Below are 24,217 nucleotides of genomic sequence, written 5' to 3' on the forward strand. Positions count from 1 at the left end.
TTATTGGAAATTATTATATTACTACTAGTTTTTACATATATAATCAATACTTTTTCTTTAAATAGTCAATAGTACGAGTAGAAATACAATTTTTCTCAAACTTTTTTATTTATTTAGGTTTAACTAAATCGCTATAATGTGTAGGGGTTGACGTTTCCAAATTCCAAGTAGCGGACTTCAGTAGAAACCGTAGGGAACTGGAGGGAAATCACAGGAGAATAGCCGGTCAGACAATCAATCATTTTCTGAATATTTTTCAACTACTTTTCTCTCTCTCCACTCTACTCCTTTTTCCCCCCTTTGCTGCCGTGGAAATCGTTGGCGAGTCGGCAGCTGTCGAAAACCTAGAGAGAGAGAGAGATTGAGTCCCTTTGGATCGGCGATGGCTTCCTCTTCAGATCGCGAAACCGCTGTTTACACCGCTAAACTCGCCGAGCAAGCAGAGCGATACGATGGTAAACCCTTCCCCCCACCAACTAAATTTGTTTTGTATGTCTGATTTGGTGTAGCATGTATATCGATCTCGTCTCTGCTTGTGTTCTGTTTAACTTCGTGCTAGATTTAGGGAGCGTGAAGTAGTAAGCTCTTGGTTTCTGCTCGTTTGATTAAGGTGCTTGATGTTGCTACAGCTCTGTTTGAAGCAGGGAGATTGAAACTTCTGCTTAAATGCTTTCTAAAGATAGTAATTTCGTGGAATATTGTTTACTGAACTTTCTCCGCTCTCTTTTGGAATTGTGTTTTTCTTCGATTTTAGGGGTTTCAACTCTCAACTTATGTTTGTAAAGAATTTTTACATTTAACTCTATTGTTCAGTTAAGATCTGTCGCTTGTCTGTGACACGGTTTTCTCATTTGGTCCATTTGCGGACGTAGATTGCTCAGTAGCAATCTAGATAGTTTTATGGGAGAAAAACATGCTGAGCGGAAAATTTTCCTTGGAGTTTGTGACGTAGATAGTATATTACTTGTATGATATTTCTCTTTAACTTTACTCTTTGCATTGCTAATTGGCAAGCTTTTGTTAATAATTGGAAAATGTTTTACCTGTTCTGTTCTACTAATTCGGGTATTGATAATCCCGATCTAGTAAGATTCTGTTTTACATTATTGTTTTGATTGAACAGAAAGAAACGTAGTAATTTGGCTGTTGATTCAAAAACTTTGTGTAATTTTGCAGAAATGGTGGAATCAATGAAAAAGGTCGCTAAAATGGATGTGGAGCTAACAATAGAAGAGAGGAACTTGCTATCTGTAGGGTACAAGAATGTGATTGGGTCTAGAAGAGCGTCGTGGAGAATCTTGTCATCAATTGAGCAAAAGGAAGAGTCAAGAGGAAATGAGCAGAATGCTAAGCGGATCAAGGAGTACCGCCAGAAGGTTGAGTTAGAGCTCACTAATATTTGTAATGATATCATGACCGTCATTGATGAGCATCTTATTCCTTCGTGCACGGCTGGTGAATCAACTGTGTTTTACTATAAGATGTAAGAAGTTACTGTCTTACTTGACCAAATATTGGTTTCTGATTTTTCCATTTGCTGCTAACTTGAATTTCTTTCACCTTCTCAGGAAAGGGGATTACTATAGGTATCTGGCTGAATTTAAGGCAGGTAATGACAGGAAAGATGTTGCTGATCAGTCACTTAAAGCATATGAGGTATTAATCAGATGTCTTTATCAATTTGCAATTCATGCATAATGATAAGTTTTCACCCAAGCCCACCCCTCTCAAAGAAGGGATAGGAATTCATAAGGCTTGCTGCTTCTTGTTTGTTATAGGTGATGTTTCTATTTAAATAGTATGATCTAAGAATTTATATAACAATGGTTAATCTGGATATGTGATATTAAACTGGATTTTAATCTGCATCTGAAGAAGATATTCTTTGCAATAAACAATAATGAAAATTACCTGTTGTTCGAACAGTTTCTTAAATCTTAATCTATATTTAAGAGACAAATATCTCTTTGCATTAAAACAAATTCAAACAATCTCCTGTACTCTGGAAACAATTTTGAGCTGTAATTTTGATACTGACTCTACAGGCATAATAACCTACCTATTTTAGTTTTGTTTTGTGCTTATTATTCTTCTTTGAACTTTGGTTAAAGTTGGCAACCAGTTCTGCTGAGACAGAGCTACCTCCAACACATCCTATTCGCTTGGGGTTGGCTTTGAATTTTTCAGTGTTCTACTATGAAATTTTGAATTCCCCTGAAAGGTCTGTCTTCTCTGCAGTACTGTTGATTCTAAAAATTATATTTGATCACTTTAAAATCAATCTCAACTGCCTTATTTATATGTTCTAGGGCATGCCATCTTGCAAAGCAAGCTTTTGATGAAGCTATCTCTGAGCTTGATACCTTGAACGAAGAATCATACAAGGATAGCACCTTAATTCTGCAACTGCTTAGGGACAACCTCACACTGTGGACCTCTGACATTCCAGAAGATGCAGGTAACTTGATAGCCATTAGAAATAGTGAAAATCAAAGTTTCAGTGACCTAGCTCCCCCCACCCCAACCCCAACCCTGCAGTTATCAGTGCAATTATTGCTGTTGCTATCACATTGTTACCATTTTGATCATTGACATGATTATAATTTTTACTTGGGAGTTTTTCATCATCTTCTCTATTGTTGTTCCTGTAGAGGTTATAGATTTTTGTTAAATTTTAATGGGCAAAGACAAAGTTATACTAAGATCCAGTCTGCTTTTATTAGAGTAACTTAGAAACTTCTGAAAAATTTACATCTGAATGTTTGGTGTTAACATTGCATATGTTAGGAAATGTTTTCTTTTACCATAAATTTAAATGCAAGCAATATGAGTTACTGTTATGTGCCATGCTGGTCGGGCAAGACTTTGTGATGTCTAAGCAAAGAATTATTTGTTTGCCCCATGCTGCAAGAAAATACTTGTATATGATGATTGATGTTGTTATTTTCAATTATTTGTGAGCCCATCATAACATGTTGATTCTATTCATACTACCTACTAAAAACTAAAGAAAGCTTCTTCTCATTCTATGAGAATTAACTATAGGGCATCCTACATGGAGCAAATTGACCTTGTTTGATTGGGTTATGGGCAGTGACTTGTGTTCCCCATAACCAAATTCACAAACAATATCTGTACTTTTCTTATCTGAATACTATGAATCTCCTCCATGCCCTGCTGAGGATAGAGATACAGCCAGTCAGTATATAATGAGGTTGGCCATTTTAGGCTTTAAGATGTGCTGCTGTGATATTTACATAATATTTCTAGTGCATCATTAATGATGAGGAATTTATGAGTCATAAGATAAAGAATCTACGTTCTTATCTCATGCATCATCTCCTAAGGATAAACCCTTCTCAAAGCATATTCTTTCATCATATATTAAAAAGTAGAACCTTCCCAGATGCGACAACCTCATGTTGCCTGCCACTTGTTTGTGGCAGTGTGGAAATTATCATAGAACCTTAGGGCACCCACCCTCCAAGATTCTTTGTCGCGCATCTGAAAGTATGTAATCTTTTTATCTGTTGCTTGCAGATGAAGGACAAAAGCTGGATGCTGCCACCAAGGTTGGAGGCGAAGGTGCAGTTGCCGAGGTAAGTTTTTCCACCGTCTCCTTTCACTTCGCAAATCTAGTTCTTTACAGATTGACAGTTCACCAGAGTCCCGACCGCCCTCTTTTTTGCCGTACATTGCAGTGAAACTGCTCCATGCGCGAGGACAGATTGGTGATTTGTTGAGGAGATGTTTGTTTGGGGTCAAAGTAGATACTTTGCTCTTGTGTTTGTTTATCGTTGTTTTGTTCAGTGGTTGTGATTGATGTTGGCTTATGGTTTATTGATGTGGATTTGATGTGGCGTATAGGTGGTTTAATTTTAGTGACTACCTTAGCCTAGATTTGTTTGTTTGAATTACTCAACATCTTATTAATTTCGTCTACACCAAAAAACCAAATTTGACGACTGCTTCTCATTTGAATATTTTCCTGCATATTTCGGCACATTTTTCTGACTCTGACCATAACAATAAATGAGCAAGTAGTTAGACATTTGGCATTTTTGAATTAAATTGTTGTTATGAATCAATTTGGCTTTATATTTTCATCAGCGATGATACGCAATGTTTGCAGCAGCGAATGAGTTCGTTGATTATTTGAATCAGGTATTGATAGTTTTGAGCTTTGTTCATGACCCTACCCTAAACGAATAAAATGATTAATTTTAAGTAAATAATAATGGTAAAAGTGAGTTTTTTTAATATTGTGTAAGCATATGTTAAAATTACTACAAGGATTAAATTATGATTTGTAACACGAGCTCTTAATCGAATCTGGGATAAAACTGAGTGAAGCTCGTGAACTTAACCGTTGAAGCTTAGTGAAAGTTGGCTAGTTATATGTCGCTTGCTTCTCGTAATGTATATATCTATGTATCTATATGAAAGCTAAATTAATTTTCCAGAAATTTTTTGTCAAAACTTGATTAATGTCATCAATAATAGTAATAATTATTTTGCTTAAAAATTTTCTGTATTTGAATTAATTAAGCAACCTAATTTAGTATCAATCAATAGATTTTCTTTTTAATCTTTAATAGTTTATGTAGATATACACATATTTTTTTTTTATTTAAAAGTAATCGATTTTAATATAAAATTATCCTCTATTTTAATTATAATATATATATGTACATGTACATATTAAAATATAAATGATATTTTTCACTATTTTAGTTAAATAGGTTTCACCAATTGCATGTGATGTGACTAAAAATAGTATTATACGAGATAAATGGTACTCCCTTCGTCCCACTCCAATAGGCTCATTTTCTTTTTTGGGATGTTCCATTATAATAGGCTCATTTTCATTTTTAGGTAAAAAACTGTACTTAATTGGTGTGGATCATACCACTTTACTACCACTTTTCTACTAAAAAAAAGTAAGTTTTCTTAATCTCCATACCCAAAAGAAGTGAGTCTATTGGAGTAGGACGAAGTATATGATTCAATCATTCCTAAACGAAAGATAACTATAACAACATATACGAATTTGTTACTCCTAACTAGTCCTATTCCTAATCCCATCTCATAATTGTAAAACAAAAGATTATTTTTAGAAGTTGCAATTTGGTAGACAATTTTTTTTTAGTTTGGGAAGACAATCTCAATGCATGTAATTAAATAGGGAAATAGAGACGTGAATATTTGATAGTACTATTTGTAACGAAGCAAAAGAAGCTTCTATTTTGGGAAAGTCAAGAAGAGTTGTTCGAGGCATATGCCTCGAACAATCCTCCGCCTACAGTTCCCTTATTCACTTGGAATACTTTCAAGTTCCATAGCCCAACAAAGCTCTTCACATTCAGATTCATCTACCCATAAACCCCTCTTGCAATGAGAATCTATCCCTCTCTATTTCAATCACAACTCTCCCATTCAATCACGTTACACCATCAGCAATCCGCATTCATAGCCGATGGGCTCCGAGAATTCCGCCCCCAATCCTCAGATTTCCGCCGTCATATTCGATTTGGACGGCACCCTTTTGAACACAGGTGTATTAATTTGTTGCCGCTTTTTCTCGATTTGCCAATGTATTCTGACGGATTTTCCTGTTTCGCGTGTTGTCAGAGGATGTTACGAAGAATGTATTGAAGAATTTCCTGGCGAAATACGGGAAGGTGCAGGACAATGAGAAGGAGAAGAAGAGATTGGGCATGACTTTCAAGGAATCATGTCTTACAATTGTGAGTGACTATGATCTTCCACTAACCACGGAGGAATATGTCAAGGAAATCTTGCCAATGTACCAGGGAACGTGAGTTTCATATTCAATTTTACACATAATATTTGCTTGGAGTTAGATTTGAGGATTCTATTCGATCATCGATACTAAAAATCTCGTCTTTATTGGTTGTTTTAGCTAATTTCATACATACTCAATGGCACATGTGAAAGCAGCATACGAGTTTGTGGTTTCTCTAATAGTTGGTGTGGAAGTATCAGTTCAATATATATATAGGAGAAGCTCTGCAATTCTTATAAGTTTTGTTGCTCCAATGCGTAGTTTGAGGGTCGTATAAGGGTCTATGCTCGTTGGTAGAATCGCAGTCTGTGACTTCATTTGATGTATTGTTATTCTCTTTACCTTGTCTGTGGAGAACATTACGTAGATATCTTGCTATTATCTTGTGATCTGTTCCGTATAGGTGGCTACTGGCCAAACCACTTCCCGGTGCCAACCGTCTCATGAGACATCTCCACGAGCACGGGGTACCATTTGCACTCGCCTCAAATTCTTTGAGGAAGAATATCGATGGGAAAATATCTCACCATGATGGTAATAGCGGGATTCTTTTCCCTTTCTTATTGTATCTGCCAAATCATTGTTCATGATGCACAACTCTATCATGGTCATTGCTGTGTTCTAGCATTCAGAATTGCAAGTTGTTACAATTCTACATGCCATTATTGAATGAAATAACAAAAGTGAAGCAGTTTATTTAAAACTAATTCCCTATGAATCAGAACACATATTGCTCTTATATGGTTTTTCTTTCTTCTTTTATGTTATACACCGGTTAAGACTTCATTGTTGGTTGTTGTGGGTCTCTCTAGTGAGATTGCGTCTTTTGTTTATTTTGGAGAATATATGCAGTCCCGCCTCGTCTAACCCCATCAACAGATAGTCATTTCAAACTTTTTTTTGACCTTTTATTTTTTAGGTGGGGAGATGCTTGGTCAGTTTCTGCATAAGTATCTTTACCACCACTGATAAACACCCGAATACGCGATATTCACTGGGCCAAAAGCACCCCCTCTAGTAAAAGCCTCCACGGCCGGTTGACCAAAATGAGGATCCCAAATTGCATGAGCAATAGGTCTTACGTGTAAAGGGTCTTGTACCCATGATTCAAAATTTCCTTGCCAAGCTACATGAAACAGATTTCCGGAAGTCCACAGAAAAATTATTGCTAATTGACCAAAGTGGGAAGCAAAAATATTCTGATAAAGACGTTCCTCAGTAATATCATCATGACTTTCGAAGTCATGTGCGGTAGCAATACCAAACCAAATACGACGAGTAGTGGGGTCCTGAGCTAACCCTTGGCTAAACCTTGGAAATCTTAATGCCATAATGCCTTTCAAATAATACTTTTTGTTTGTAGGTTGGAAAGATAACTTCAAAGTAATTCTCGGAAGTGACGAGGTGAAATCAGGGAAGCCTGCTCCAGACTTGTAAGACACATTTTGCATTTATTTATGAAACATTTTTTTTTTTAAACTTTTGCTTTATTTTTATCCGTGTATGGTTGTACAATGTATATGATTTTTATCATGCTTAATGTCTCTCTCTCTCTCTACATTTTCTTTTCTTTGGAATTATTTCTCCAATCATTAATTTCTAGATGAGGAGATGGAATTAACTTCCTTCTAAAGTAACTGTAACTGTAGAATCTTTTACGAGTATAATAGCATTGTAGTTTGTTAAATATGGTTCTCTACCTGCCAATATATATTCAATATTGCACAGATTTCTGGAAGCTGCAAAGAGAATGGAAGTGGATCCTTCATGCTGTCTTGTGATCGAAGACTCCATGTAAGTTTACCATTCATCATAAGTAACATGAAGAGTAGCAGCCATCTCAAGTATTACCTGACCTTGCATTCAAGTTTGAAAGAACAATGCTTTTCAGAAATGCTCTATACTAACTCTCCCTTATGAGATTCAACTATATTCTGCAGTCTAGCATGTTCTAATTCTCCTTGTCTGATATATTACTAGCTAATTAGATATTTCTTCCATTTCTTGCTCCATCTTTTTTGGTTTTCTACTTCTTTGGTAACTTATGGACTACTTAAGGATCTCTCTCGTCATTCCTTTTCCTAGATGGTTGGTAATTTCTGGATCCAATCTGTGTAAGAGTCGCTAAACAGAGATTTCACTTTTTAGCTATTATTGTGTGTGTGTATAAGTTTGCATTGTATTGAAACTTATGCAATATGCTAATTGTGTATATATGAGTATTTGATATGTTTCCTCACTTGGTATGGTCCTTGCCTTATTCCTATCCTACCTGAAAATCTTGGATTTTACCAGCTAATCTCCACATTATGTTTTTTGCCAGAATTCACTTAAGTTTGTTGCCGCATCATATTTTTTTCTCTACTAGAAGATGTAATTCTTCCCACGTCTTGTCTTCAACAGTGTCGGTGTCAAAGCAGGAAAGGCTGCTAAAATGAAGGTCGTAGCCGTGCCATCACTCGAAAATGAATCTGATTCATATTCCATTGCTGATTCAATACTGCACTCACTCCTAGAGTTTCAGCCAGAACATTGGGGTCTTCCCCAGTTTGATGATTGTACTGTCTCCTGCATTAATCAAATACACTACGTCTGTTTTCATCCCTTGCTCGAGTAGATGCATCACATTTTTATTTGATGATTGCAGGGGTTGGTAATGCTTTGCCTACTGAACCTATTCTTCTGACGGGTGTCCTTCGCAATGGGCTTTTCCAGGCATACTCAGGTTGAACATGCAACCTCATTTAGGCGTCGTATTTTATTGCTGCACAGTGCTAATTCAATGCATTCTCTTCTCAAAACATTCAATTTATTCCATGATAACTTGTTTTCTATAACTTGCTGTTTGTTGTTCTGTTTAACATATGTTATGTGTTCTCGTATGGAATAAACATTTGAAAAAAGTGGAATGGTGATCCAGATAACGCATTGTCTGACCTTCCGAGTCAAATATGGGGACTGTACATTGGCTGGGCCAAATTGGATGGGCAGGTCTTGAAGGCTGTAATCAGCATCGGCTGGAAGCTTGGTTGCTGTGGTCCTGAGAGAACAATTGTGAGTATCGTTTTTGTAGCACACTTTTAAATATGTAAAGCTAGCTAGTGCTCGGACTAGATGCATGTTCTTTGTCAGATCTTCACCATGAATATATTCCTTCTTCATAGTTTTATTTTGTCAATATATTTGATTTGGTCTTCGCACATTCTGCTATAAGTGAAGATGCTTTTGATCTGATCTTGGTCAAGATTTTGAAGTTGGGATCCAAATTCTGTTGATATATTCGAACATGCCTCTTTCGGTTTTCCAAGTTGATCTTACTAGTTCATGAATTTCGAACCACTTCACAATATTCAAATACTATGCTTGACCTTCAGTTTTGCTTAAATGGTTTACCTCTAATAGCTTCTCCCCGTGACTTCTTTTCACACAGCAACCATGTCTGCTCGATGGAAATCACGTTGAACATCATGATAACAAGATGCAGTTGCTGCTCGTGGGCTACCTACGGAGAACATGCAGTCTGGTAAAAAAGAAACTTACTTGTCAATGTCTTCGAATTCAGAACCAGAAATTCTATGATTCATTTGAAATAATGTGGTGTTATAATCTTGGTCAATTGTCAGTGTCACACTCCCATAATAAATTTCTGCTGCCTTGCTTCATATATGCATTTTGAATATACTTTTTCTCAGCATGGTTCTATATTATGCTCAATGGCTGTCTGAATTCCAGTATATAATTATATATGTGTCTTTTCTTTGTCAATGCATTCACAAATTTCATTGAAAAGCTTAATCTTTATGCCAATATTTTCATTATTTTTCTCTCATTTGTTATGTGTGGTAAATGATGCAGGGGAATATGTTGAATAGCCCAGAGATAGTTGATGAAGACAAAGTGACAGCTGATGCTGCTTTAAATTTGCCTGCATTTTCCCATCAAATATTTGAATCTTGAAGAAAGATGATACACAAACTACAAGCTTTAGTTATTGTGTCAAGAATCACACTCTGTTTTTTGGTGGATTTTGTCTATTTTCTTTAACTTCCTACCTGTAGAACATGTTTTTTGTTTGAAATAAAATGGATCAAATCATTTGGAAGTGTTGTTCATCTCATGTTAATTGTATAGGAGTTTGATGTCTCTATTTTCTAATGTATTCTACTCCCTCCGTCCCACTCCTACTATTGTTGGACTGTTTTTTCTTTTTTGGGATGTTACATTAATATTGGTCAGTTTCTATTTTTGATAATAATTTTACACTACAAACAATATGGTCTCGTACACTTTTACGTAGTGATTTTATTAGCATTTTTCCCTCGTACCTCGTTTGCCAAGAAAGGTAATTTGACATTTTCATATATTTATTTTTATTCCAATGTTTCAAAAATTGTTTGACATTATTAATTCTATAAATTACATAAAAATTTAATTTTTATATATTCATTTGGCCTTTAACTTCAAATAAATGAAGAAATGAACAAATTGTCCTTTGATTTTTAATTTATAGAGCTAATATTTCAATAAGAATTTATGAGGTATTATAGTCAAAATATATGTATATAATAAAGAATTTAAGGTAAATACATATAGCATATCATTCATAATAAACTAATATTCTTATATTTTTATTTTAACTATATTTCGCTATTATGTCTTCAATTTTTCGGAATTGTGATTTTAAATTCTTCTTTTAAATATCCTCCGAAACTTAGATAAAAGTGATTATGCATCATAAAATATTTCTTATGAATATAAATATATAATATATTATGACACACTAATATAAGTAGATATTTAATAAAAACATAATAAGCAAAGCTCCTTCTATAATAGTGCCTCTATAGATTATGAAAATTCAAAGTAAAATTCCATAAATTGTCTCTCATGACTCATGCGACGACGTGGCGAAGCCACGAATATTTAAAACAGGAAAAATATTTTTCAACTATAAAAGCTAAGCTCCTATAATAGTGACTCATGATTCCGCTCCGCCTCACCAATTCCTGCAACTGAAGATCGGAAAATCAACTCAAATGGCGAGCTGCAATTTACCAAGACGAATCATCAAGGTTTATTTCTCTTTTTGCATAATCTCTTCGATGTCTAATCTAATTTATCCTGTGAAAATATTAGATTTTTTTTAAAAAAAATTCTGGTTGCAGGAAACACAGCGGCTCCTAGATGAACCAGGTCTACCTCTCTCTTCCTTCTTTTCATCTCAGGATTCTGTTTCTGAGTTTCTGGCAACTCTGTGTGTCTCTCTAGACTTTTTATATAATTATATTTCCATTTTGTTTGTATATCGATGTCATCTTAACAGCTAGCAAGTAGCAACAATATTTATTTGATATTTCTGGTTCTGTGATACCGCCGCTCGAGTTTAGGTCGAATTCAGCTATTTTAGTTGTCAATATGATTTTTGTTGCGTTTTTCTTCTTCTTCTTCTTCTTCTTCTTTTGAATTTCATTTTTTTCCGCCAAAATTTTATTGATCGAGTCTCAGTGATTATTACTACAATTTTTTTTAGCTTAATCATGATTTGGATTTGGATTTGGAATTGGATTAGAGTGTTTAGACTCTTAGAATTTGGCAAATATGATATGAGTATACTTGTACTGAATTCGTCCTGAGGCTGTTCGTGAAAAATTGTCTCCGTCCTGAGGCTGTTCGTGAAAAATTGTCTCATCAGTATGAATTTTTCTTAGTTTTATCAGGCTCAAGGTGTTCGATGTTTGTGAGAATAAGAAAGAATCGGCGTTATATGTTTTATTTTCATATTCACTCTATCATGCTGCATTGGTTATGGTTATAATATCTCTATTGGTAGCTAAAGCTTGGGGAGTCATAATATGTTGAACAGGAAATTCGGAATAGAGCAACTCTTCAGTTAGAATAGTGTGGTTTAATGTTTCGTTTACGCATCTCTGTGAAAGTTCTTGTTGAAAATCGAGTATGAAATGTAACTTGCAAACTTATGCTTTTCCTTGAATAGATAATATGGATAGTTGATATTTAGTTTGATAAGTTTTTGTCTTCAGTGACTGCAATTCCTTTCTTATTTTAATTATTTTGTTATGTTCAAATAGCTCCTGGAATTAGTGCTTTGCCTTCGGAAGAGAACATGCGCTATTTCAATGTAATTATACTCGGTCCTGCCCAATCTCCATATGAAGGTGATATATCTCGTTTTGGTTTCTACACATGATATTTTTTTTGTTATAAAACAAGGAATGTTATATACATATTCATTGTTTCAAATCCTAAACTTTCCATCCCTTGTATTTGTTAAAGGAGGTGTATTCAAGCTCGAATTGTTTCTACCTGAAGAATATCCTATGGCACCTCCAAAGGTAATTTTCATATTCTGTGCCATCAACTACTTCAAGTCTTCAAGCATCCACTGCTGCTCAAATGCACTGCTAGTTTGGTTTTTTCGGTCTGGTTCTGTATGATAACGTTTTGAATTGTGGAACAGCTATGAATTTTATGTAAGCCTTTTATGCTCCGAGTTTTGTCATTTAAACGGTTGTTGCTATTTTCAACAGGTGCGCTTTCTTACAAAAATATATCATCCTAACATTGACAAGGCAAGTGTTAAATTTTATTTTTTGTGATGCTGCTTTGTTTAATTTGTTACACCTTTTAAAACAATTTGTTGGTGGGTTGTAAATGACCTTATCTATGCAGCTTGGTAGGATTTGCCTGGATATTCTGAAAGATAAATGGAGTCCAGCCCTCCAGATACGAACTGTATTGCTGAGGTGAATTATGCTCGTAGACACTCGTGGAAGTTCTGCATTCGAGCCAGTAACAAGAAGCTCCTCACTTTGATGCTAACCATACCTATTTTTCATTTCATACAGCATACAAGCACTCATTAGTGCCCCAAATCCCGACGATCCACTTTCTGAGAACGTTGCCAAACATTGGAAGGCTAATGAAAGTGAAGCTGTCGAAACAGGTATAATTTAGCTCATCCATCAATGGCTCGAACGACTCCCTGATGGCGAGTTTCGTGTTAGTCTATTAACTGAGCGCGATCATTTCTTTTTTCCTTTCAGCAAAGGAGTGGACACGCTTGTATGCAACCGGTGCATGAGATGTATAGTAGGAAAAAAATGCTACGCATTCTGGTGAGGGCTTAAGGTTTTTCTTATATACTTGTACTATATAGCACTATAGTAGGAAAAAGGCTAGGCATCTTCTCTATATTCTCTATAAATAGTATAATTATATTGTTTGATATATAGGTCTAATTAAATCAATAGTTCAGTAATTATCACGTTAAATATTAAAGTTTGTGTGCAAAATTAGAGTTTTGTGAAAGTTCTCAGACAATTTATAGGCAATAAACCCAATACTAAATATCCGCAATGTTGGAAAAGGAAGCAACAAAGTATTGATTATTTCGATTGTAGAATTCGGAAAGAAAGAGTCAAAGAAGGAAGGCATATGACATGCCATTGCACACCCCTTTAGAACAAACAAACTAGAAATATGCATGGAAAGCCATATGCCACCATGCATGAATTCAATTCATTCCCATCAAAATAAACCCGAGGACGAGCTCGAAGAGGCGAAGAACGATGGCACTCTTCGCCTCTTGCTCGAGCTATTTCTTGGTGAGAACTCCTCTGATGCGTAGAACTTATCGAGAAAAGAACGAAAAGCTTGAGAAATTCAATCGGGCCTTGAAAGAAATCTTGGTAGTTCCAGGAGTCAGGGTTCTAAGAGTAGCCAAATGGGCGTTGATTCTTTCCCTTCTTCGGCATCGCTGTGATTCCTCAGAGCAATCAAAGCCTTGTCTGCATCACCCATCTTTTTGCCTTGATGAATTCATCATCAGCTCTCCTCTCTCCCATTTGTCGGAAAAATCCATCTCGATTTGCTGGTTGTTTGAACTATAAAACCACACAAATCTTTGAGATAAAGTATTTTTCAATCGCATTGCAGAGCTTGATTCCTCCTGTGGTTTCCATGTCTTGGAAGAGAGGCAATTTGAAGTGGATCAGTATATGTATGCAAGAGTCAAAAACTCAACGTGGTAATATCATGAGAGAGAGAGAGAGAGAGAGTCTAGAGGTTGGTGCCTTGGTGGTGACTGCAAAGGAAATTATGGATGGTGGGACAATAATGTTAAATGGCCCAAATGACCAAGTATTTCCCCAACGATGTCACTACAATTTACCTAATCAAGTATTTCCTTCTGTCTCGCTTCAAATGACCCAAAAAAAAAAAAAAAAATAGACACGAAGATTAAGAAATATGTAATAAAAGCGCAAAGTGATGGTGGGACAATAATGTTAAATGCTTAATTTTATTTTTAAATTTGGATTAGGTAATTTGAAGTGGGACGATCCAAAACAGAAATTGCATCATTTGAAGTGGGATGGAGGGAGTACTAAATTGTATTCCTTCTGTGTGTTAGCCAAGAGGTAGTTTAAGGCTAAAGGTTTTGCGTTCGAGTTTTTTGTAGCACGACCTTTAAATTTTTTTATTTAATATTGTTAATTTATTTTAAAAAAATTATATTTCTTTCGTCCGCTCAAAAATGTTACTTTTATCATTTTTTATATTTGTAAAAATTATCATTTTTTTTCTTTAACATGACTCCACACTTTTTTCTTAATCCTTATAAATACTTTTGAGTGAGTACTACTAATCAGGTCAACTAAAGAGTTGATTCACATTAAAACATGTTAAATTAATCCGGAGATGATGTATGTTACAAACTTAAACGACTGATGTTTGTGCAAACAAATCTGCTACTTATCTATAGACTATAGTGTTTATTTATCTATAGACTATAGAGTTTATTTTAGTATTGAAAAAATGAAGTAGCTATCTCTTTGTTCCCACCCACAGTTGAATATTGAGATTCCTGCAACCTCCCATTTCTTGCCTAGGAAAATGTCAAGTAAAATCAATCTTTCACTTGGCTATCCAACTAAATTATAGGGAATTAGAGCACCAAACACCATGATATTATTACCAAACTTATGCGATACCGTCACAAAACATACATAAGATAAAGAGGTTCCTAGGTTCAACGATAGCAGCCTACTGGCTGCAGCACTCAGACATTTCTTGATATCTAAAAGCTCAGCTCAAACTGAGTAGAGAAGGATGAAGACTCCCGATATCTTCAGTTGCCGGATTGTCGCAGCTCCGGGCGGACGAAATCTGCGTCTGCGGGCACTGAGATGTCGACGGTGGGCCTCAGCTGGGCGCATACTTCGATGGCGCCGTGCACGGGATCCGACAGGAAGTTGCTCAAGAGGTCCTGGTTGATCGCGGAGCCATTGTCCACTGCTACAAGTGCCTGCTGGGTGAGGATGTAATCGAATCTCGGGGCCCATTTCCTTGATCCCAACCGTGCTGTTGTCGAGCAGTTGTCGACCATGAATGAAACGCCGCGGGCGTGCATGAAAGGATTCAACGAGTCCACAGACTCGATCACGCTCTCGTTTATGATCTCAGAGTAAGAGTGTCCCTTCTTCCTCAAAATCTCAATCTGAGTTTTGCTCAAAAGCAAATTTAAGAACATAAAGTTAGATTATAAGCACCATCTTTTTTAGTCAAAACATTTAACAGGACAAATTTACAGAACCATCAGAGATTTCGCTTCTGTATATTAAGCGTGCTGTATATTTGAATCTTTTTCTCAAGATGATGGTTCGCTACTAGGCTTCATATACAATGAGGAAATGAATGTGAGACGAGAAAGAGACAAACGCACCTGGGCCATCATCAATGCCACAAAGACTCCTGCTGTGAAAGGATACAGAGGTCCCAAGTCACCTGCTGGGCGTTGGGCTCTCACGCGCTCACCAACTTTCCACATCCTGGTCTGATCGATTTTACCCATAGGGAAGGCAGGCAGCCCTTCCTTCTCCTGAAGGAGTAAAGCAGAAAGATAAATATTGGTCAGATAAATAGGTAAGGTGGCTACTGATCTCATCAACATGAGTCGCTGGTAAACATACATAAAATCGACGGCCAGCCAAGACAACACTCCTGATCTCACTGCCACTGGCCACATCTTCGTAGCACTCATACAGAATGTCCATGCAGGGATAATACGAAGCACTATACGCTGTCTCAAAGTCCTTTTTGCCTTGTGCATCTAAGGCATTATAGACCGCTAGCATACCCTGTAACAATTTTGGAAATCAAACTAGTAGATAAGAAAGAGTGATTAAAAGAACAAACTACACTAGCTCTCCTAATGCATCTTGAGCCAGAATATGTAAGGGTGACTATGATGGAAAAACCAATTTTCCCTTAGACTAACCTTAGTTGATATGGTCTTTGATATCGTCCCTGTAATGCTCTCAACGGTGTTCTTGTAAGCAAGATCCTCACTCATCCCATTTTCAGTGTACCTTCTGAATAAGCATTCCACAACACCATGCACAGCACCAAGCAATATTCCTAATGATTGAAAAGTGATTTAGCATATTCCAAGCCAACATGGCAAATAACCTCAGGCTGGAGACATACACTTACCTCGTTCCCCAAAGATATCACTTTTATATTCCTGCTCCAAAGTAGTGGCAAAAGTGAAAGGTGAACCAAGGGCCACTGACCATCCAAGGGCAACATCAGTAGCTCGCCCATCAACATCCTTCAGAAAAGGAGAAACCATCAAACATTAACATAATGACAGAGAGTTACCTATAGACATAAATCAAGCCACTGGATATACCAACATTTAAAGATGCGTAGACAAAATGCATACCTGGTGGACAGCAAAACTTGAATTAATACCAGCACCGTTGATTTCTTTCCCTTGCACATATAACCTTCTCACAGACGGCCCCATCCCCTTGGGACACACAGCTATCACACTAATGTTCTTTGGAAAGTCAAGACCCACTGACTGCAGATGTCCCAACAGGAACCCATGGGAGAGTCCAAGGATGCTATTTGGCTTCATGTGTGAGAACACTTTTTCATAATTATCCGCCTGCAACGTGAATGCATTAGAAAAAAGAAATCACCAACAAAAAGATTTGAAGTTGCAACACATAATGCAAACAACATAATTGATCGTTTAAACACATCATAACAATGCCACCCGAGACTCAGAAAAAAGATTTCATCAGTAACTCCTGCCAGAATCTGTTTCTACACCAGCTATACTATTCAAAGCTCCACGAGATGTATCAGAGAGACTGAAGTTACATACAGCACATACAATGGGATGCAACCAGTGGCCTCAATAAAGGTACAAGGCAACTCTTACCTGAGCTGAATCTGATATCAAGAGCAGCACCAAATCACTGCTGGATACAGTTTCCCATATGTCTCCAAGCGTCCCACTTTCCTCTGTAAACCCAGCAGCACGGGCCTCAGCAAATGAACGAGAACCCTTTCTCAAACCAACCTGCACGGATGTAAACATAAAATAAATCATTCACTCCATACAAGACAATTAAAAATCTCTTCCACATTATGAGATTGACTTAGGATAAGACAAAAAAGATTACCTTAACAACAATATCAGAATTTACTTCAGCAAGAGAATCCCTCAAGTTCTGAGCTTGAGCAGGTCCCTGCACAAAAAACAAGACTTCACTTATCACAACAACAAGAAAAACGAAAGTTAATTAACATGCATATTGCTTGTACTACAGCAATATCCAGCAAGAGCAGATCCAAACTTCTTGAAACAAGAGTAACAAAAGCAAATTTCTGAAATGCCCAAATGAGACAACTAAATATACACCAGATGTTGGATGAGACAAAATATCTCAATAAACACCAACATTCTCAAGTACGATTATAAAGTACCTGCGAGCCCCAACCAATCACCCCAATCTGCTTGATGCCCTTGAATGCATCTGGCAACAACTTGAATAGATTCCTTCCTCCTCTCACAATGTACTGCATATAATACAACAACATCATTAATTACACAAAATAAACTCTAAATGACCATAACATCACTAAAAGCTTAATTCAAACAGGTTAGGACATCAGCTCGTTATTTATTGGAAAAAGTAAATTTCTCACGTTTTATAAACTCTACAAATTAAATAATGTCGTATTTCAGAGTGCAAGCTATCCCGCCACATGCTCAAATCTGCAACTTTTAGCTCTCAATACCCGTATATGGTGTCAAACTTAAAATATATACAACATATCAACAAAAATAGCAGCAGATCTTCATCTATACAGCTAGTATCAAAGAGCCTTACATTCATTTATTTAAAACCCTAAATGACAGCATAAAACCTCGTCTTTTAGCTGCAAATACAAAAAATCGAAGCAATATTCCCCCACAAAAATGTCAATTAAATCAAACGAAAAACAATCAATTTCCACCGACACGCACAGAGTCATCAAACACATACATTTCACAAATAACATCAAATATACCTCATCGTGACCGGCGAGGTTGACCTTCTCCTTGTTGAAGACGGAGGTCTGGAAATCGAGCGACTCCGGAAGCTTGATGGCGGGAACCGACACCATGCGAGCCGCCGCGGCGGAGCCGGACGCGGCTCTGGAGCATGCGGCGGAGCGGAGCGCCTTGAGAGAAGGGGAGGAGGTGGACAGGAAGCCCAGGGACGCAGCTGGAGCTGTGGGAGGAGGATTGAGAGCTCTGGTGGAGGCGGAGGCGGTGGAGAAGGAGGTGGGAGCGGCCGCCGCCATGGTTGGTGGCTTTTCGAGTGCGTGAAGGGAGAGTGAGAGGAAAAATGTGCGCTACAGAGCTCAGATGAGAGAGATAGGGTTTAGGGTGTTAATGCTGCTGAGTAGACACTGTTGTGTCGTTATATAGTGGAAATTGGAGTGGGTGGATCTCATTTTCTCATTTTATTTATTTTAGCATTTTATATTACTAGTAATTTTCATGATATTAATAGTGCACTCTTAATTATAATTGACCGGTAACGCCCCCCGGGCCCCACCTACTATTAAGGTAGAGACTTTAGAATTATAAGTAAGACCATCTCCAAGGCTACATTTAAATAGAGTCAGCCGCAATTTAAATTAACATAAATATATACAATATTTAAAATATATTTGATGAGGAGTCAAATACTCATCAGTACTGGACATTCTCTTATTATTACTCCCTCCGTCCTACTCCAATAGGCTCATTTCTTTTGGGTATGAAGATTAAAAAAATTTACTTTTTAGTAGAAAAGTAATACTCCCTCCGTCCCGTTATTAATGGCACGTTTTCCTTTTTGAGTTGTCCCGTTATTGATGGTACGTTTCCTTTTTTAGAAAAAATAAGGGAGTGTTTAATGTTAATGAAATCCCTAATTAAAAGCCTAATAAAACACGCAATTTCCCTCTCCCTCTCTCTCTCTCTCTCTCCCACTTCGGTCTCTCCCTCTCGCTGCCTCCACCCTCCAGCCTCGCCTCCGCGCTCCCAGCCTCGCCGTCGCCGCTACCTTAGCCCCTATCTTTACTCGAAGTCCGGTGACTGCATATATCTTGTAGCCTCCGCCCCTCTCTTTACTCGAAGTCCGGTGACCTCCGTCATCTCCCTCGCCCGTCTCCACCTCGCCAGAAATTAGGGCTCGTCTATCTCTCGCAGCCTTTCTTCCCATGGTCGCTTTTTGCGAGGTATGTTGAATTTGTGGGATCTGGAGTTTTTGAAGTTTGTTGGCCATGGAAGTTTGAGATTTTGAATATTGTTGCAGAATGCGACCGCGATTTGAAGCCTAGGGTGCTGAAGAAAAAGAGACGAAGGTGAGGGCAGATCTGTTGTGTCGTCGGTGCTGAGGAAGACGAGGCGAAGGCGAGGGCGCGGCGACGCGGTTCTTTCCTCTCCAAATCTTGAAAGAATAGACTAGGTAGGGGGCGACGACCTCTCGCCGATGCAGCGGCCGCCTCCCGCCGCAGAGGAATGCAACCACGATTTTAGGCCTAGGGTTTTAATTGCAGATGGAGATTTCTTAAATTTCTTGAATTTCATTACACTATTGGATTTGGGGGAAATACATTTGTTGGTTGTTTGAATGATGGTATATGGAGAGTAGAGGGAGACGAGGCGAAGGGAACGCGGCGCCAGCGCCGGCGCCGACTGGTCGGTAGTGAACAATGTCGGCAACAGAAGTGTGTTGGTTTATTAACTTAAATCAATTAACTCATGTGTGGGCCTTGCAATTTTTCTCCTAATACAACTCTCCTTCTCCTAATACAACTCTCCTTAATACCCGTGCCGAAAAGAAACGAGCCATTAATAACGGGACGGAGGGAGTAATAAAGTGGTGTGGTCCACACCAATGAAATATAATTTTTTTACTCAAAAAGGAAAATAAGCCTATTGGAGTGGGACGGAGGGATTATTATTATTGTTAGAGCATCCACTATGGTGCTACCCCATAATGGTGCTACATGTGTGCCAACTCAACAACTACCTCCTTTTTCAACCACCTCATATTTTTTCCATTATAGCAGTACCTCATTTTTAACTATTCATGGACTCCACTATCATTATTACTTACTTTTATGTATTTAAATTTATATTATATTTTACTTTAATAAAACCAATATAATTTTATGAATAAATTGATTTATTAAAATAGTAAAATATAATTTTAAAATTGATATAATTATGCTAAAATTGATGATGTATATACAGTATATAGCAAAGAAATGAAAAAAAAATACAAGTGAAAACAAAAAAAAAGAACAGAAAACGGAAGAAATTGAGAAAAGAAAAGGAGGGGGAGGGGTGGGCCACGCAAGAAATCAATTCCAGGCGCGTGCATTGCACGCGCTCCAACTGTGCGTCCTGGAGGCTGTTTCTTCATAATCGCGCGTGGGGTGAATTAATAGTGGGGCCCATTTCAATATTGCTACCAAGGTAGCAAATTTGCTACCTCTTGTTCTACCTCTACCCGAAAATTGATATCCCACTATGGCACTACCTAATCCAACTCAGCAACTACCTCAAAAAAAAACTACCACAGTGGATGCTCTTATAGTAATATCCACTTGCGTAGGCACATCAACTGGGATTAAGAGCTTTCAATCGCTTGGTGGGGAGTTTACCTGCACAGGCAGAAGGAGGGTCCTATTCCCACTACCCGGCCAAGCCAAGGAAGTCAAACTTCACGCTGCACTGCTAGTATACACACTTACGCAGACGAGAGCTGTACCTTCCAATTGAAAGGCTGCAAGTTAGTTAGTAAATGATGAACTTCGGATAATGATAGCTATTCACTTTTGTACATGTAGAGTACGTGAGGACTTAAAAGGTCCAAATTACCCCTGTTCATGTAATCTTTATAAATACCCCTTCTTCTCGCAGTAACGATCAGAATGAAAATGATAACCAAAAGATGAAATGTTTTACAAGTTCTTCAGTTTAGCTTTCTACTTTTCCGATGATTTTGGGGGCTTCAGGTTTAATTTCCGTCTATTTTTCTCGATTATGGGTTATGATATTTTTTTGTTTCACCAATATTATATACTAAAATTTAAAAATACAATAACATGAAATATAATATAAAAACACATTAATATAAATTACAATTTTCTCTCATCGTCATTTTTCTAAACTATCTTATCCTAGTCTAAATGGTCTTTAATTTATTAATCTCCGTATCAGACTAGTCACTAATAGGGGTGTAAATGAGCCGAGTCGAGTCGAGTATTGCTCTGCTTAGACTCGAACTCGGTTGTTTTCATAAAGCTCGAGCTCGAGCTCGACTCGGCCGAGCTTGATTTTTTTGAGCTCGAGCTCGACTCGATGCCATATTCGCGAGCTCGAGCTCGACTCGATTAAGCTCGATTACCAGTTGCACCGAGGAAGGAGAGCAGTTGCGCCGGGCTAAGAAAAGGAGAGCAGTCGCGCCGGGCTGGGAAAAGGGCAATCGGTGGTGGTAGATGCTGCTGCTAACGCGCCGGCCTCCGGGCCTAGAAAAGGAGAGCCAAAGGCGGCGGCGCAGCGACTCTGTGCTGCACTGCTACTGCTGTTAGGCTCGCTGGAAGGACGACTCACCGTTGCGCCGGTCGCCGGTCGTCGATCAGCCGAGAGAGATGAGAGTCGAGAGATTGGGGGAGGGCCGGAGGGGGAAGAGGAGGCAGCGCTCGTTGCTGCACTGCTGCTGCTGTTAGGCTCGCCGGAAGGACGACTCGCCGCTGCGCCGGTCGCCGGTCGCCGATCTGCCGAGAGAGATGAGAGTCGAGAGATTGGGGGGAGGGGGAAGAGGAGGCGGCAGGCAGGAGGCAGCTGCTGTTCTGATTAGGAGAAAGAAGGGTTTGTTGATATGGGCTTGGGTTTGGGCCATTTTGTGGATATGAAATAAATATAATTATGGGCCTATATATAATACTCCATATTACTATATAATAATTGTTTGGGCTCGATTAGGCTCGCGAGCCTAACGAGTCGAGTATCACGAAACTCGAACTCGGGCTCGGTACCTATTCGAGTAGCTCGAGCTCGAGCTCGACTCGACTAACATCGAGCCGATTTCGAGTAATCTTCGAGCCGATCCCGAGTAGCTCGCGAGCTGGCTCGACTCACTTACACCCCTAGTCACTAATTGAGACAATCAGTTGTCAACAAAGTTAGTACTATGTTTGAAATTTGAATCCCTATTAACACCTCATGCTTAAATTCTATCAGTACAGACAGTATTTTTAGTATCTGTAACTATGTATTCGTAGATGATACTGTACGAATCCAAAATTTAATTTTTTATATTCGTAGTTGAGTGTCTAAAATTATTTTTCACTACCAAAAACATTACTTCATGTGCACGGATAATAAGTCTATAAAAAAGTTTACAAATTTATTTTAATAAAGAATCCAACACCAACACGGCAGCTCGGCGGCGCACGTGTGGTACCGATCCTACACGTGGGACAAGCAATAAAGTTGGTAATTTATTTCCTGATTTATTTAAATTTCGGGGGACTTTACAATTACAACACCAACCACAAAACGCCAAAATGGGATTGTAAAGTTTTTTTTCATTTTTGGTATCGTTCGGTTGCGGTAATCATTTATAGAAGATAATTTGATTTTTAGTTTTAAAATTTAATTTTTGGTTTAAGTTTTCTGTAATAAGAAAAAAAAAATATTTTAAAAGTAATCTAAGTTTTTTTTTGGGGAGTTTCGGATTATCTAATTTTAGATAGATATGATGTTCTAATTATTTTGCTTCACACAATGTATTTATAAAAAAAAATAAATTACTTTTAGAAAATTAAGTGTGTCTGACTCATATATATAGAGGCATTGTGAAATTCGAACTTGAATAATTATAGCACATTTTATCTGATGTGAATAAATGCATGACTTAAATATTCTTATTGCAAAATACTCCTTCCCTCCGTCCCACTCTAATATGACCTTCTTTCTTTTTGGACATTTCACTAGAATAATATCGTTTTCCATTATAAGTAAAAAAAAAATTTAATTAGTGTGATTACTTTCCTCTTAAAAAGTATTTTTTTTAATTTTCGTGCTTAAAATAACTGAGCCTATTAAAGTGGAATGGAGGCCGTATGAAATAAATGAGCTTTTAATTAAGTTTTGAAATTAATATTGTACCCTAGGGAAACAGAATAAGTTGGCCCATTAGGGAGAAATAGCTATACAATTTACTTTCTATGAACAATGAAATGCCAAGGCCCAAACCCAATTAAAATGGTTTTATCTGTGATTATTTCTTAATTTTGGTTTTAAAAAACTCACTGAGCTGGACTTAGACCAGTTTATCAGGCATTCTAATATGAAAAGCCCAATAACTGGATATTCATTCAACTTCAATTTTATTTTATTTTTTTACATTAATTTATTAGCACGGAATTTAGGTGGAAAAAGAAAATAGGGTGGGAAAACTTTCCCCAGGAAATGACAGGTGACATTCATTGTGGATTTCAGAGTGCTAAAATCATAATGTTAAATAATTCCAAAATTTTCTTTAATAGTAGAATAATTGATATCTTTGTAGAAGGGTTATTTAGGTTAATCTATGTTTTTTTTAAAAACTTTTAGATATATAGTCCATATTAATCCTTATCCGTTTAGATAGTTTTCATTCAAATCACTAACTTTGATCTCATCTGCAATTTCGTCTTAACTTAGAAAATGTAGTAAGCAAGTATGCAACTTTTCGAATTTTTACAATCAAAATTCTCCAAAAATTTCAATCGAACCAAAATACCACTAAATTTGTGGCCGTTTGAGACCTAGCCTTTATTCAAATAATTAAATGAGAAGATACATATTTTGGTATATGAATCAACATTCCATACTTGTTATTAACGGTAACGAATTTTGTCGAAGCAATCTATAGATTGCAAAAAATTGATCAATCGTTGGGAAATTTGGTGGAATTTTGAAATTGCAAAAAAAAAAAAAATAAAAAAATTGAACATTTTATATTTAAAAAATGAGATCAAAATTGCAAATTGTGACAAAATTCT

At 37.3% G+C, this 24,217-nt stretch overlaps 4 protein-coding genes across 7 annotated transcripts; 3 read left to right on the top strand and 1 right to left on the bottom strand.

Annotated features, from left to right (window-relative positions):
- Positions 1 to 140: 140 nt before the first annotated feature.
- LOC131009162 (14-3-3 protein 9) lies at positions 141 to 3,957 on the top strand. 2 transcript variants are annotated; one of them, XM_057936390.1, is made up of 7 exons: positions 141 to 455; positions 1,177 to 1,483; positions 1,569 to 1,656; positions 2,112 to 2,221; positions 2,310 to 2,458; positions 3,541 to 3,599; positions 3,702 to 3,957. In XM_057936390.1, exons 1-7 carry the CDS (start codon positions 383 to 385, stop codon positions 3,702 to 3,704), a joined length of 789 nt encoding a protein of 262 aa, XP_057792373.1. In that variant the 5' UTR covers positions 141 to 382; the 3' UTR covers positions 3,705 to 3,957. The 2 variants fall into 2 exon arrangements, with proteins under 2 accessions (XP_057792373.1, XP_057792372.1); XM_057936389.1 differs by having other exon boundaries at positions 158 to 455; positions 3,541 to 3,957.
- A 1,255-nt stretch (positions 3,958 to 5,212) lies between these two features.
- On the top strand, positions 5,213 to 9,908 carry LOC131009164 (bifunctional riboflavin kinase/FMN phosphatase-like). 2 transcript variants are annotated; one of them, XM_057936393.1, is made up of 10 exons: positions 5,213 to 5,555; positions 5,632 to 5,818; positions 6,210 to 6,340; positions 7,170 to 7,239; positions 7,535 to 7,600; positions 8,210 to 8,364; positions 8,454 to 8,531; positions 8,727 to 8,860; positions 9,237 to 9,329; positions 9,662 to 9,908. In XM_057936393.1, the coding sequence occupies exons 1-10, from the start codon at positions 5,477 to 5,479 to the stop codon at positions 9,761 to 9,763; spliced, it is 1,095 nt and encodes a 364-aa protein (XP_057792376.1). In that variant the 5' UTR covers positions 5,213 to 5,476; the 3' UTR covers positions 9,764 to 9,908. The 2 variants fall into 2 exon arrangements, with proteins under 2 accessions (XP_057792376.1, XP_057792375.1); XM_057936392.1 differs by having other exon boundaries at positions 5,217 to 5,555; positions 9,237 to 9,908.
- A 763-nt stretch (positions 9,909 to 10,671) lies between these two features.
- Positions 10,672 to 21,088, top strand: LOC131009165 (ubiquitin-conjugating enzyme E2 36-like). 2 transcript variants are annotated; one of them, XM_057936395.1, is made up of 9 exons: positions 10,721 to 10,878; positions 10,972 to 10,999; positions 11,896 to 11,982; positions 12,101 to 12,159; positions 12,355 to 12,396; positions 12,497 to 12,570; positions 12,673 to 12,770; positions 12,871 to 12,942; positions 20,779 to 21,088. In XM_057936395.1, exons 1-8 carry the CDS (start codon positions 10,843 to 10,845, stop codon positions 12,906 to 12,908), a joined length of 462 nt encoding a protein of 153 aa, XP_057792378.1. In that variant the 5' UTR covers positions 10,721 to 10,842; the 3' UTR covers positions 12,909 to 12,942; positions 20,779 to 21,088. The 2 variants fall into 2 exon arrangements, with proteins under 2 accessions (XP_057792377.1, XP_057792378.1); XM_057936394.1 differs by lacking the exon at positions 20,779 to 21,088 and having other exon boundaries at positions 10,672 to 10,878; positions 12,871 to 13,135.
- On the bottom strand, positions 14,772 to 18,623 carry LOC131009163 (ketol-acid reductoisomerase, chloroplastic). The gene is made up of 10 exons (XM_057936391.1): positions 18,194 to 18,623; positions 17,606 to 17,698; positions 17,302 to 17,367; positions 17,058 to 17,198; positions 16,551 to 16,778; positions 16,319 to 16,436; positions 16,104 to 16,243; positions 15,796 to 15,963; positions 15,549 to 15,704; positions 14,772 to 15,323 (listed from the first exon to the last, which is right to left on the bottom strand). Exons 1-10 carry the CDS (start codon positions 18,467 to 18,469, stop codon positions 14,955 to 14,957), a joined length of 1,755 nt encoding a protein of 584 aa, XP_057792374.1. The 5' UTR covers positions 18,470 to 18,623; the 3' UTR covers positions 14,772 to 14,954.
- Positions 21,089 to 24,217: the final 3,129 nt, after the last annotated feature.

The sequence above is a fragment of the Salvia miltiorrhiza genome, chromosome 2 (genome assembly GCF_028751815.1).
Source record: "Salvia miltiorrhiza cultivar Shanhuang (shh) chromosome 2, IMPLAD_Smil_shh, whole genome shotgun sequence".
In the NCBI taxonomy this organism is placed as follows: domain Eukaryota; kingdom Viridiplantae; phylum Streptophyta; class Magnoliopsida; order Lamiales; family Lamiaceae; genus Salvia; species Salvia miltiorrhiza.